At 52.2% G+C, this 15,309-nt stretch overlaps 1 protein-coding gene across 4 annotated transcripts in view; it reads right to left on the bottom strand.

Annotated features, from left to right (window-relative positions):
• MLLT6 (MLLT6, PHD finger containing) overlaps window positions 1-15,309 on the bottom strand; it is a 72,787-nt gene that overhangs the window by 18,072 nt on the left and 39,406 nt on the right. For all 4 annotated transcript variants that reach the window (XM_050935271.1, XM_050935273.1, XM_050935272.1 and 1 more), the window contains 2 exons: window positions 4,772-4,946; window positions 2,877-3,464 (listed from right to left, as the gene is read on the bottom strand). In XM_050935271.1, the coding sequence (XP_050791228.1) occupies window positions 2,877-3,464; window positions 4,772-4,946 (763 nt within the window). The remainder of the gene's footprint in view (window positions 1-2,876; window positions 3,465-4,771; window positions 4,947-15,309) is intronic.

Raw genomic sequence — 15,309 nt, 5'->3', positions numbered from 1 at the left:
ATTTGTTCTGATGGTCAATCACCCACAATGTGAAAAATGTGCACCTTGTTTCTACTTCAGATTTCTCTAGCTTTCACTTCCAGCCATTTGTTCTCATTGGGACTTTCTCCCCTAGAAAAGATCCTTTTAATACCCGGTCATTTCTCCCTAGGAAGGAACATATACACCATAATCAAGTCACCCTTTGATCTTCCTTTTGATGAGCTAAATGGACTAAGTTCTCCCACCGCAGTGGTCTATGACTGTGCCCCGCCTGAGGAAAGTCAGTCAGGGGGCTGGAAGGTTATTGCAGGCAGCTTAGACTAGAATCCTCCTGGCCCCAAATCAAGTGGGAGATAAGCAAAACAGTCCTATCCAGGGACATGGAACCCCATTTTCATTTGGGGCCTAAAGTGTTTGTGTGTCCACTGATTTTGGGTGCCTCCATCTTGGGGTCCCCCCCGGGATATGATTTTTCAGAAGGGGTCAAACACCCTCAGCACTTGTCCATTCATCTGGAACTCTGGGGGTGCAACGCCCCCTGAAAACCAGGCCAGAGGTGTCTCCAGCTGGGCTTCCCAAAACCTAAGGCACCCAGTAAAGAGTGGACACTCGAAAACTGAGGCCCAAGAGTGCCCCCTGCTGCCTGAGACCAGGTGCACTGAGCATCTTGTTTACTCTCTTGGACTCTAGAATGGAAGGGAGGGGAGACCTTCAGGCTCATGGTCATATATGGCCAGCCTTGGCATCTCCAGCCCCAGATTGCCATGAGCACTGGTGCCTCTTCAGCCCTGGCACACAGAGTGAATAGCGATGGAGCTCAGTCCTTCCACCTGAGGATGTCAAAAGTCTTTTGCAGCCTCATGATGCTCCCATTCTACAGACAGAGAAACCGAGGCACAAAGGCCCAGAATGGCGACTAGAACCCAGGAGCCCAGACTCCCTGTCTCCTACTCTCGACATGTGACCACGTTCCCATGGAGAAAAGCCAACGTGTGCCCCAGCTAACGCCCAGACGGCAAGGTGCGGTGAAGCTGGATAAATGAGGTAGAAAGGTGAGGAAATGACTGTCAAGGGAGGGGTTCCCTCTGCGGCAGCCAGTGGGCCCCAGGGCTTGGATCCTGCAGAGCCCCTGCCAACATCCTCTTCCAAGAGGAGGAGAAGGAGGTCGGGGAATGAGCGAATGGGAGAAGGGAGCCTTGCAGCCGTTCCCCCAGAACCGTCTCTTTGTTGTTCCCCGGGGATGAGGGAAGAGGAGAAATATCGCCCAAGGTTATGACTATGGAGGTTGCATCAATTCCTGAGAGCTTCTCCCCAGACCACCACCCCAATTCACCTCCCCACCACAAACTCTCTCAGGCAGCCCAGACAGACTGGGCCACTGCTCCCAGGCGCATGCAAAAAAATCCTCCCGGCCCACCATCTAATTTGACCTAAATAGGAGCATCTGCAAACAACCCACAATAGACTGACTCTGCTGCCAGAAGTGTCAAGCCTCAGAAGCAGGCTTAAGCACCAGGCCCCTCCTCCTGCTCCCTTGCCTTAACCCTTTCCTGCCGCAGCTCAGCACCGCTGCCCTCCATTCTGGCAAGGAGGGTTGTAGGGCTGGGCAAGGCGACTCCAGTTTTGTCTACACATAAAAGTTGCACCTTTTTAACTATACCGGTCTACCCCTAGTGTGGGCTCAGTGGGACTGGTTAGTCATGTCGGTTAGTGAGAGGACTGGTTAGCCAGGTTATACTAGTTAGGAGTGTTTATGCCAGTATTCCCATAAGGGAAGGCGTATAAGCCAAACCTTTCTATCAGTGTAACTTCCTCCAGGCCGCTGTAGCACTTCAGAGTAGATATTTACTACAGCGACAGGAGTAGTAAATCCATCGCCCTGAGAGGCGGTAGCTAGGTCAATGGAAGAATTCTCCCATCAGCCCAGCGCTGTCTACATGGGACTTCAGTCTGTGTAACTACCCCACTCACGCGGTGTGGGTTTTTCACATTCCAGAGTGATGTAACGGGGTCGATCTAGTGTACATCAGCCCTCGGTCAATTAAAAAAAATTCACCTCCCTGTGGTCTAGCGCTTACTCACCCCGGGCAGCAGAACGGGTATTGGCTAGTTTAAAAAGTGGCTTTGCTTTAGAAAGGGGGACAATGTAAGATCTGTTTATCGATCCTCAGTCTGGGGCCCAGATCTCAGCTAGCTCTGGTTTTGATGGTGACCGTCTCGTCCCTTCCCGATCTACCCTCTCCTTTGTTTATAAGCTCCAGTCTGGTTAAATCTGATGGCACCTGTGCAAATGTGGGTGTGAAATGCCCTTTGGGTTGGATTTGCAGGAGGAAAATTTAGCCTGGATCCTCCTGCTCACCTGGAACGGATCCCAGGTGATGGATGGAAAGTAAGGGGGGAGAGGAAAACCAGAACTGGATTTCTAGGGCCTTCTGGAATGGATGTAGGACAGCGCTCCTGACTGGAGATGAACCTGACATTGGATTGAATCCTGTGCTCACCTGGGAGGGATTCTGAACCCCGCCTCAGAAAGGAGAAAAAAACATGAACTGGATTTCTATGGTCATTTGGAATGGATTTGGGGCACAGGCCTGGGTGGAGCAGGGGGGCTGGAAAGGAGAACTTGAACTGGATTTTTATGGACATCTGGAATGGATTCACACCAGAGCCCCCTGAGAGGAGAAGGACCTGAAGCTGGACTCCTCTGTTCACCAGCTGCCAACGCCCAGATCCTCAAAAGATATTTAGGGGCCTAACTCTGACTGATTTCAACAGGGGCCAGGTACCGAAATACCTTTGAGGGCCCTGGGAGGAGGGCCTCATGCTGGCTGAACAGTGGAAAAGTAGGTTGAAGGGAGCCACGTGCCCCGGGACGGGTGCTGAGGGGAACACACCTGAGCCCAGCAGGGGAGACTCCAGGCTGAGGCTGGGCAGGGTCCCGGTGTGGCTGAAGGACCGGGATGAGTTGCCGATGCTGGAGCTGACGAGGGAGCCCCCGGAGAAGGGTGAGGAGGAGGTAGACGTGGACCCAGCCAGCTGGGTGCCCAGCATCTCCTTGTTCTTGCCTCCCTTTGGCCTGCCAGGCCCGTGCTTGCTTTTCTTGCTGCCTTTGTGCTTCTTCTCCTTCAGCACCTCCCCGTCCTCGATGCTGAGGGAGGGCATGCGCTTGTGGCTGCCGCCGCCAGTGCCACCGCCTCCCCCCGAGGGGCCGCTGACTGGGTTCGAGGCCTTGTAGTCCACGGGGGAGGCAACGCGGCCCCGCTGCTGGCTCACCGCCGAGGTGGAGAAGCGCATGATAGAGCCGAAGCCCGAGAATATGACCTTCTGCTCGAAGACGTCCCCTTTCTGTCCTTCGTACAGCGGGGAGCAGTGGGAAGAGGAGGAAGAGGAGGAGACGGGCTTCCGGTACTTCTCTTCTTCCTGCTCGAGCTTGGGGAATGTCACAAAATCCTGGGAGCCCTGCAGGGAGCTGCATGAGGTACCTAGGGGGAGCAAAGAGGAACAAAGAGGTGGGCGCAGCAATTCAGAACTCAAATCCTCCCGCTGCAAAAGCCCGGATGCCTGAGCTAAAGGAGGATCACCATCCGCAGTATAGGTTATAGGACACACAGGGCAGCAATCCTCTCCAGCAGAGATGTGTGCTAGCAGGCTCATTACAACAGTAAAGATCCCACTACATTCTTCTGTAAGAGTAAGGAGTTTGTCTCCAATTCCTACTCCCGTCATGCAGGGCACTGTCTGTGGGGAGGCGACTGCCCCTCCAGCCTAGTTTGGGGTCCCATGGGATAAGAGGCGCTAGAGGAAGGTATGCTTATTACAATGGTTCTGGTGAGGTCAGAACTCCTGAGCTCAGATCCAGATCCAAGGCTCAGGGTGTCTGGAGGCCGAGTTTTGGTTCAGGCCCACCTCAAAGTTAAGGAGGGACATCACTGACTCAAAGGGGAAAGGGCAGGTGCTGCACAGGCCTCCTCTGTGCATTTTCCTTTTTCTCTTCCCTTTATTCTGACAAATGGACCTTCCTTTCCTTGTAGTGAAGACAGGCTCATTCAAGAGGGCAACTCCAGTCCACATCTGGACCTGATTATTCCCTTCCCACATGGAATTAATAATAGTAAAACTCTGGTGGGACCTCAAGGGCTTTTAGAATCAGTAATTAATGAAGTTTTCTAACTCCCCCAGAAGGTGGCTCAGGATAATTTTAGCTGGGGGGAAACTGAGACGTGGGGCGAGGGGGAGCAACTTGCTCAAGGTCACCCTAGGCAAAGCCAAGAATAGAGCTCAGGTGTCCTGACTCCTTCTTAGCTCCTGGCTAGATCACACTCCCTGAGTTTTCTGGCTGAGGGGGTATTTTCACTTGTGTTGGGAAGCCTAAGCCTGTATGGACAGGGGTTCTCCGTTTGTACTCAGACAGCAACAGGGATTTAATAACGGGGCCTCGATTCCCCTCCAGCCCCACCCCACTGCTGTTCATTTCATTTAGCCCAAGAAAAGAAAGTCCAGGGGGGCAAACTGCTCCCCTGAAGCCGTGGAGCTGCACCAGGGATGAGTCTGACTCTCTGTTGCTTTTAACTCTTTATAAGCTGATCCACTCTGGTAACTGGAGGACCAAGAACTCTATGAGTGTCTCTGCTCTCCACACTTTATATGCCGGACTTCTACAGTTCCCTCCTGCTTTGCCTTGTGAGCGATCCTTGCTCCTTTTGCCAGCATGATGCATGATCGTCTCTCTCTCCTCACTCAGTCTCTGCTCTCCTCTCTCCCTGCCAACTGTACCCGCACACCTCCTTACCTGCAGGCTGGAAAGTGCTGCTGGAGGGAGCTGAGATGAAGCTGGTGGAGCTTTTCCCACTTCCCGTCTTTTTCCCCTTGTGGCTGGTGCCATGGCTTGAGGACTTCTTCCCTTTCACCTCTGACCTGCTGACCTCCGAGATCTCTTTGCTACTTTCATGGTGGCCGGTGGAACCCTGGAAAGCAGACAGACACAGCGGCCAAGAGTCAGGCCAGATGTGCACACAGCTGGCTCTCTCTTTACCAATTTTCCATTTTATGTCATTTATTCCAATAACGGGATAGTCCAAGCATAGCTCATGACCAATTCTTCCTCCCCACTCAACACCGGGGAGAAGAGCAATATTCTCACAGTTCGGCTATTTTGGGGGCACTTGTTTTGAGAGTCCTAGGACTTGATTTTCAGAGGCGCTGGATATTTGCAGCTCCTCCTGACTTCAGCTGGACTTGTGCACAGCCTCTGAAAACCAGGCACTGCCCCCAAACTGGGGGCAGCCAAAGCTAGGGATCATTTGAAAATCTGGGCTTGTGTGACTTCCTCCAGGTCACATTCCGCGGGCCAAATTTAGAGGTGATGTGTAAGGTGATGTAAGTGATTGTTATTAGCAATATAATAATATTAACATTTTATTATTGATAAGTATTTGTTTTTATCCGTGTCGTTGACCAGCACCCCACTGTGCTCGGGGCTGTACAAACATGGAACAAAACGACAGTTCCTGCCCCAATCCAAGGGTGAGAGAAGAGAGAGATGGACACAGCCAGATGGGGGAGCATAAGGGTGTAATGAGACAATACTGGCCTGCTCTTAGCTGGACTCCCTTAACCTTGGAAAGGCTCCCTTAGACTTACAAAACCCACGTTGGCGTGTGAATGGTGCCAGGGCATCTTCTGGAGCCAAAGGGATCTATTCGACTGGTAACAACTCCAAAAGGCTCAGAACATCCCGAGGCCTTTTGCCTCAATCCCGGTTATAACCATGGCTCAGAACTCAGCAGCGCTGTCTCTACATGCCCCAGCCAGAACAGACATTATGAGCACAATAAGAACCTCTGGGGTGATAATTATCTCGTGTTGATTTGCAATTTGTGGGGCTGACCGCACTCAGAGCCACGGACTTGAAAGATGGGGCATTTTAGCCTTTCCCCGGTGGAGCCAATGCAGGGCTGTACCCTGTTGCATGTTTTCTAATGCTTTGTCCAAGCTGCTATTAAAAATTCTCATGGATTGGATTGCCCACCACTGTCTTTGACAGACTCTTCCACAGTCCTTGCTGTCGGGAAATTTGATATTAAGAAAAGGGAACGTCCCATTAGTCCTAGCTCTGCTCCCTTGTAATCTAAATAGCCTCTTCTTCCCTTCAGATGTTGGGAGACTTGTGGTCTCCCTTAGCCAAGCCATGTGCATTTAGGCTGGGATATTTCAAAGGGACCTATTGAAATCCAACGGGATTTGGTCTTCTAACTTCTTTATGCACCTTTGAAAATTGCAGGCTCAGGGCTTTAATTTTCAGAAATGCTGAGCAGGCCCCAACTCCAGCTGGAGTCCACACGATCCGGGCACATCTCAAAATCAGCCCGTCAGCCCTTTTGTCTCCCCAGTCCCTTATTCTTTTCCCACGCTCTTCTCTGAGCTGGTAGCCATATCGTTCTTGCTATCTAGGTGCCCAGAACTGAATGCAATATTCCACATGAAGCCAGGCCTACATAGGATGGGACTATCAAGTCCCTGCTCGGTGATGTGATACCGCTGCATGTCAAGCCCTACGCTGCTCATCCACCAAGCATCCATTAATGCAGCTCCCTTCATGTCTCCATTGCTACCATCCTGCGCCAATGTCTGGTCCGCCCAGGAACCCCAGGCTGGCTAACCTAGAAGATCACCTGGAGCCTTCCCACTGTGTACAGTGGAGAATGCTTTTGCAAAGCTAAATTGGCAAGGCAGCTTTCTATGCTGCAGTGACCGATGCTAGAGAAAAACTCCAGAGAGAGAGAGAGAGAGAGAGAGAGAGAGAGAGAACCTGAGGTGTCCATCCATGTGAAATGAAGCAGACTAGTCAGATGCTAGGGAATCTGGGAGCTTGGAAGGATGGGCCAGGAAATGCAGTGGGTTGAACAGGAGAGAAGTCTGGTGGGTTGGGAACTGGATCTTTCACTACATCCACAGTGGGATGTGGTGTTTTCAACCTTTCACCAGTTCGAAGGCAGCCGCAGCCCAGTAATGTTTGAAAGTCACTAAGGGCGAGATTCTACTTCCACGGTCACTTTTCTGGCCACCACTGCAATGTGACAGTCCCAGCCCAAAATAAAACACCTTTGATGCGACTGCAAGCTTCTTGTATGGCTCAGAGCTTTCTGAGGGGCAGATTTGAGCAAGATCTTGGCTCCACGCTCCCCGATTCCAGGGGACCTCCTCTTTGAAAGGGTAAAAAATAGGCCTGTGATGCAGACACATGGATGCTTGGATAAAAATCTATCCCTATTTCCCCTGCTTGGTCTAATCACTCCACACAATGCAATGGCTGGCAGCCTAATGCGGGCCAGATGTGTTGGGAATATGAAAGACAGGAGAAAGGGAGTAGTGGAAATTGGAAAAGGGGTGGGGTGGGGGCATCTGTGTTTTCTCATCCCTAAATTCTGGATGTTGAAGATTCAGTTCTCTTGATTTATGATCACAGAGGGAGCAGGAAAATCTTTCCGACCTTCCCCATCTGCGAGCTGAGGGCAGAAGGAGAGGAGGAGGGAGAGCGGAGTCTGGGAGCAATGAGATGCAGTCAGGCCCTTCAAACGCCACAGAGAAAGCACACCTCTTGTCTCAAGCAGCTCCACCAGGATGCTGACACATGCCCCTTGAAACAGGAGTCAAAATGGGTGCAAAACCCTCAAGACTGCCTCCCAAATCCATCTCTTCTGATCCTCCCACCAGATGTGCCAGGCTACCAAGGGGCAGAGAGAGGGAGACAACCCATATCAAAGAGCCTTCTTTTGAATCTAGCAGGCCAAGAAGGGAGTGCGGGGAGCATCATGGATTAGCAGCACGGCGGGGTGAAATCGGCGCTGGCAAACGAATCTTGGTTGCAAAATTAAACACATAGATACAGTTAACAGAGGGGCCATGCTGGCTCAGGGGACTGGCAATGGGCTACAGAGCCGTTCACCTGCAGCACTGAAAGCCTGGCCCACATGGCAGTATTGGATATTAGGAAAAACTTTTCCACTAGGAGGGTGGTGAAGCACTGGAATGAGTTCCCTAGGGAGGTGGTGGAATCTCTTTCCTTACAGGTTTTTAAGGTCAGACTTGACAAAGCCCTGGCTGGGATGATTTAGTTGGGATTGGTCCTGGTTTGAGCAGGGGATTGGACTAGATGACCTCCTGAGGTCCCTTCCAACCCTGAGATTCTATGAAGTCAATGGCAAAACTCCCATTGATTTCAAAGGGGCCAGGGTTTCCCACCAGGGCGCTGGATGGTTACTGGCAGTACTGGCTGTGTGTATGCGCCACTAACTGGTGGTCACAGCCCAGATCAGAGCCGTCCATATCACCGAAATAAACCCTCCAACCTCTCCCTGCACACGCACACACATAGCAGAAGTCAGGAGAATTGGGCTCTGTTCCCAACTCAGCTGGGTGACTGTGGGAAAATTGCTTCCCCTCTCTGTTTCTCCTCCCCAACTTTTGTCCGTTTAGATTGTGAGCTTTCTGGGGCATACAGTGTGTATGTACAGCACCTAGCGCAACAGGGCCTCGATCTTGGCGGGTGCTACCATAATACAAAGACTGAATAGACCCTAGAGATTTTAATCCCCGCCCATTCCTAGATGTGGTCTGTCCTGCTCAGCCCTGATGCAGTTTGAGGGTGGGAAGATTTCCTTGTTGCTGTCCACTCTGTATCTGTCCTGTTGCTACACAGAGGCCTTCAGGCTCCAGGGCTGTCAACTAAATTCACCAGAAGAGGGACATGGGGGGCAAACTCCATAGGATGTAGTGTGTGTGTGTCTGTGAGAGAGAGAGAGAGAGGGGGGAGCAAGGGGGGCAAATTCCAAAGGATGTATTGTGTGTGTGTGTGTGTGTGTGTGTGTTGGGTGGCAGGTGAAGCATGTTGTGGAGAGACACCCCACAGGGCTGAGAACATGACAGATCCCTCGCAAAAACTCAGAGGTATTTACATTTTAAAAGGCCTGTTTAAAATAGCACAAGGGAGAGGGGTCTCCCAACCCAGCTGAGTCCATGAATCTTATGAGGAATCCAATTCCGTGGGTCCGTGAGCCAGGAGCTGGAAGGACCAGACCAGACCCATACACCACATACATTCCCAGAGCCACATGCTACCCCCCATCACAGCTGTACCTTTTTCCCGGCCTCTGTCCGACACTCTGCAGCACCTGAGCTGTTCATTCATGTATATATTTATCGGAAATTAGAAGAGCATCTCTTTGCGCTCTGATTGGTGGGATGAGCTGCTAGAGGGAACCACTGACAACGAAGCAGGGGGAGGGGTGAAAAACACTTGTACAGAACTGCCTGCCTTGGATTAAACTAATACTGATGGGGGGTGAGGGAGGGGAGGATGGGAACAGTGAACAATCCAGTGACAGCAGCAGCTTCTCCCCACCCAGGTGAGACAAAGGGATGCAGGGAAGCAGCCACCCAAAAGGGACAGCAAGAAACAGTTGCCTGTTAGAGATGGAGCTTTGGCCATGGCAGCGAGAGCCTTCTGCCTAAGGTACATGAATGGCTCCATCATCAAGGCATCGGCGCCTCACAGTCTTGAATGGATTTATCCTCACAACACCCCTGTGAGGTTGGGCCGTGCTGATCTACCCGTTTTATAGATGGAGACTGGAGGCACAGAGAGACTGAAGGCCCAGATTTTAAAAGGTATTTAGGCTTTGCAACACCTAACTGATTTAGGAGCCTACATCGCATTTTCAAAGGGATTTAGGGGGGCACTCAGGAGCCAGAATCCCATCGACAGTTGATAGGATTTAGGCTCCTAAATGCCTTTTGAAAATGATACCTGGGCTCCTAAACCAGTTAGGCAGTGCAATGCTGAGCACAGCAATGCCTAAATGCCCAATTTTCAAATCCTAAATGAATCCCCAAACCACTGCCCCATCCCTCCTCTCCTTAGGAGAGCTCTAATGTGGTTGCTTAATAATAACAGCTGGGGGTGTCCCTCAAAGCTCTATTCCCAACTTCCAGTGGGACCCGGGCACTTAGCTCATTCAGGCTCCTTTGGAAAACCTCAGGTCATAATAATACGTTGTATTTCTGGAGCAGCTCCCCTCCGAGACTCTCAAAGCTCCTTGCAGCGGTCAATGAAGGACGCCATCTGAGGACACAGGTCAACTCAGCCTTGTTACCTCTATCCTCAGGAGGCGAAAACTGAGCAACTGAGATTCAGGGGTCGCTCTGATGATTCATGGCAAAACTCCCATTGGCTATTTCTACCCTGTCTAGGTTCTTGTACCACACCCATCACCATACTAACTAAGCACCTTCTGGGCGCGGAGTCGCATTGCTTAGTGCAGAGGCTCTCAACCTTTTCCTTTCTGAGGCCCCTCCAACATGCTATAAAAACTCCACTGCCCACCTGGGCCACAATAACTGGCTTTCTGCATAGAAAAACAAGAACCGGCATTAGGGGGCAGCAAGCAGGGCACTTGCCCAAGCCCCATGCCACAGGGTCCCCCCTTGAAGCTACATTGCTCAGCTTCGACTTCAGCCTCGGGTGGCAGGGCTCAGGGCTTCAGCCTCATGCAGTGGGGCTTCGGCTTTCTGACCTGGGCCCCAGCAAGTCTAATGCCGGCCCTGCTTGGCGGACCCCCTGAAACCTGCTCATGGCCCCCAGGGTCTTGGACACCTGGTTGAGAACCACTTAGTGCAAGACTGGAAGGTGCTCAGATACTGCAGTGCTGCATGGTACAAGAACAGACTTCAGGATCAGGCCCGAAGTGACGTGTCCCGGGACCCCAAAGTTCTCCCGATGGGCTGGGCATCACGTTTGCTGGGTTCCCTCCCCTGGTCCCATTTCATTTTATTTACACAGACATTACAGATGCTTGGGGGGGGGCCCCGGAGCTCGATTTCCCAGTACAATTGCCCCCCTTTTGTCACCCTCTCGTCAGCCCTGCTCTAGGTTGCAGAGAAGAACCCACTTCTCCTCACTTCGAGCCGTGTGCTTTTACCAACAGCCCATGCTTCAGACCAAGGAGGGGTGAGAGGATCCTTACTGCAGGTTTCCAAGTGCTTAATTAAGGCTTGCTCTGATTTCCAGGAGGTGGGGGGACCATGAGCATCTCCCCCTGCCCCCACAGCCCCTCATGCAATCGCAGGGATCACAAATCAAGATGAAACAGGCCTGGGGCAAAATTTCCCAAAGCTCTTCCAGGATGGGGCTCTGGCTCATGACAGACTCAGGCCAGCTGGTGTACAGCAAGACTCAGACAACACTGGGAAACCAAAAAGCTGCCCTGTCTCCTGGATGGAAATGTCCAATCAGATGCTTTCCCCTCCCCAACTCCCTTTTCCAGCACCTGACCTGGAAGGGTGGGTGAGGGGGAGGCCTTGGCATGGATGACTTGCTTGGATTGCAGAATCCAGAGCAAGCCGGCCTTGCCTGCCAGATGTTGCAGCCCGAAGCATGTGCGATTGCGTGTCAACAAGTGATCAGGATGTCTGCAGCTGGTGGGAGAAAGCAGCTGGAGCAGCCAGGAATGGCGGCAGATTTACTGCAAGTGCACTAGGCAGGGCCAGGATGGCTCCCCAGGGGCTTCTGCAGGCAGAGAGGATAGACACAGCCGCCGTTGTGCACCGGGCTTGGATACCTGGGACCAAAATGGCCGAGCATCTGCTGCAAGATGAGTTTCTGGTTGCACAAACCGCCCAACCGGTTCCTAAATAGGCCAACCCTGTGACTGAATCCTCCCCACCACAATTTCCCCTCCCCTAGCAACCCACCTTCTCTCAGCACCCTGTAGCCATCCCAGGAACACACCCAGAATCAGCTATCTATGCGACTGACATGGCCCTCCTCAGTGAGCTCTTTATCTTAGTTATCCTCACTGGGAGCTCGGCCAGTGCTCTTCCCCCTCTTTGACATGTGGGAAGCAAAGGTACCGAGTGACTAAGGTATGTCCACACTGCAGTTAACCCCCCGCAGCTGGCCTGGGGCAGTTGAGTCGGGCTGTGGGGCCTGTTTAACCACAGTGTAGACCTTCAGCCTGGGCTCTGGGACCCTGTGAAGGGTGGAGATCCAGTGGCTAAAGTGCTGGGAAAAAGTGTGGGACAGACAGACGGAGGCTTTATGAGTTCAACGCTGATTCCTTATCTCTGGCACCCAAATATCGGCCTGAGTTAACAATTCCCCGCCCCCTTCTCCTCCCCCCACAACTCGTGCACTCATTGAAAATGCTGACAAGCTTTGATCCTGCCTGTCTGCATATTGGGACAGAAGCACAAATCCCATTGGAGATGTGGCTGCCTTGGCAACCATGCTACCAACTCCCACTCCTGGCCAAGCTGAAAGAGATTAGCTGGCAGCCTCTACCCTGGGTTGGATGCCAAGGGCTGCCCATGTGCCCCTTCCACGCACAGGGTGCCAGGAGAGAGGGAGGGTGCTGCCGCCCTTGGAAGGGTTCAGATGCCTGGATGCAGACATCCGGCCCTCTTGAATTCAGGCCGGCCCAGGGTTACAAGGACAACTCCTCCCAACATTGTTCTCCATTAGTCTATTGACTTTAGGGTGACCAGACAGCAAATGTGAAAAATCGGGATGGGGTGGGTACAAGGAGCCTATATAAGAAAAAAACCCAAAAATTGGGACTGTCCCTATAAAACTGGGACCTCTGGTAACTCTAAGTGGCTTTCCCTGGATCACACAGAAGGGTGATCAGCGGAGAGCCTGGTTCTTTCAGACCTTGCAGGCTTTTCGAGGGTCCCTAAGAAACCCTCTCATTGGAACACAAGGCTCCACGGTCCCATCAAACTCTTGGCTTCCCTGATGAGACTGCCATGGAGAGGCCCATGTGCCGTGGCAGTGAAGAAAGCCACCCAGCTTGCAACTTGGTCTGGATTCAAACTGGCAGCCAAGAGGCAAAGGGCTCCCCGTTGCCAATGCCCTGAGACGTCCAGCTCAGTTACCGCTGAGCCGGCCATGCTGCTTCCTGCTTTATACCAGAGCCTGCTCTCCTCCCAGTTAGCCCTATTCACCGCTGCTGGACAGGGTGCGGTCTCTGTCCCCAGAGCCACTGGAATGCTTGGAATGTGGTGGGTGACCCCACCCCAGCTGCCGGGATAAGAGCCTGAATCCAGGAGGACAGCTAGGTCAGCGGCTGCAGGAGAGGCTGCTCTGGCCCCAGCAGGGAAACTCTTACAAGACCTGCCAGGAATGTGTTAGGGCTGCAGGGAAGGAGGAAGAAGTGAGCCCCGCTGCCTTGGGGAAAGAGCCATTCCATGGGTAGACTGGGCTGGGGTTTGACGATGAGCATGCAGCACGGTCGCTGTCTCTTCCTCTGGTTCTATGCCATGGTTACGAAGCATCTCAAGCGAGGCAATGCCACTGGTGATATCACAGTAGCGCTGAGGGGCCCAGCTGAGATCAGGACTCCATTGTGCTAGAGTCAACATTGGACAGACACACAACCTAAACAGGCCAGAGTGAGGGAAAGTGAGGCATGGAGCGGGAAAACAACTTGGCCAAGGTGACTGTCAGCATCAGGAATAGAACCCCACTCTCCTGATGCTTAGTCCCATGCGCTAACCACTAGCCTGCCCTGTCTCTCTCACTATAAATCTAAATGTGATGACAAAACTCTGCCAGCTAGTCCATTCACAAATACTTTTTAGTTTGCCACCCGCCCCCACAGATCTGAGCACTTAACTTTGTCCCAGACAAAGTCCAGTTGGGGTAATTCTACCCATCTCCACCAATCAAAGGTGCATGCTGGGGGCTTGGCTCCTATCTCCCAGAGATCCCTGGGTGAGTCATTTCTATTATCCCACAACACACTGCAAAAATTTCTCAAAAGGCTTTGCGCAGGACGGCAGCCCGAGGGACACAGGGATTCCTACCCACGGCGTACTGCACTTTGCATTGACACCAGCACTGCTGGTGAGTACATGCAGTGCTGATGCAAGCAGCCAAATATGCACGCACATCAGCAATATACTAACTTTAGTGGTTGTACCGGGATGTAACTTACACCGATCTAAGTTTATAGTGTAGACATGGCCTAAAGCCCTATGGGTGTTATTTTTGCATTACACCAGTGCACACTCCATGTAGATGCACAGCACTGGTGCAAGATGGAGCTTGTCCCAGTGTCATGTATCTCCGTTGGGGGTTTCCAGCTGTGTAACTGTACTTGTGTCGTCACACCGGTGCCCGTATCTATCACGTATCCTTCTGCAGTTTCAAACAGATTTTCTACTTCCCGTCCTGAACTGTTGTGCAACGCTGCAGCGTGCTGTTAAACAGCTGCTGCATTCCACCCCAGAAGTGGGTGCGTTTCAGTAGCAGAAAGCTTGAGCAATGCTTTAGGATCTGTGCACAGAAGGTACTTTGGGAATGCCACTCGTTATGAAGATTAATAACAACACCCTGTGGAAAGACTATGGCCTCGTCACTCAGCAACGGCCAGCGTAATCAGGATCACCTGAATTTCAGCTTACAAAGGTCCCTGTATAAATCAAGTTAGGCCCTTCCCCCCATTCGTATAAAGGTCTGGCAGGACCCAGGAGGAGACAGTGGGCAATTGTCTAAGAGGCACTCTAGCTAGTCGGGAGCCAGGTTTTGAATTTCGACATGAGCTTGGAAATAATCTTCTTTGCACATCAGTCCCCGGCAGCTCTGCGAACTGGGGGACTCTGCCGCTCAGGACAGCAAGTCTAACTGCACTAACACTGGGCTGGGAAGAGTGCAAAAAAGTGGAGTGCGGGATTCCATGCCTAGCTCAGCTGGGGCACCTTGATTGTGCCCACCAGCTATTCCAGTCCTGGCTCCTGCAGTCTGCTGCCGCAACTCAGTTCTGACCCTCATCTCCCCTGCTGTTCCAGCCCTGGACCTCACGCGCAACTTGGATAATTCCCTTCAATCCTGACCTGAAACACACCCCCTGCTATTCCAGTTCTGGGCCTCTCACACAGTTTGGATAGCTTGCCTCTGTCCTGCCCGGCTGCTATCCCCTCCCCACAGAGTATTCCTTGTGTGTAGATGCCATTAGCGCAGGGTATACCTGCAACCACCTTTAAATAGTCTTTCTGAGGGGGGCTGGTGGGCCATATTTTCTATGGGTTCTAGCCAGAGTATAACTGTATAGAGCAGGCTGGACTTTCCTCCAGTTACTCTGGCATTAGTGAGAGGAGAATCAGGCTCTGGGAGTCAGGATGTCTAGGTTCTAGTTCTTGCTGTGACGCTGAGGCAAAACATGTCACCTCTCTGGCCTTGATTCTGCTCTGACCAAGCTCCACCACGTCTATGCTGCTTATTCTGAGGTTTGGCCCCTGGCACAAATTAGAGCAGCCTCAGGGCTGCAACAA

Source organism: Gopherus flavomarginatus, chromosome 25, assembly GCF_025201925.1.
Source record: "Gopherus flavomarginatus isolate rGopFla2 chromosome 25, rGopFla2.mat.asm, whole genome shotgun sequence".
NCBI lineage: Eukaryota > Metazoa > Chordata > Testudines > Testudinidae > Gopherus > Gopherus flavomarginatus.
This window is presented reverse-complemented; position numbering and strand designations above follow the sequence as displayed.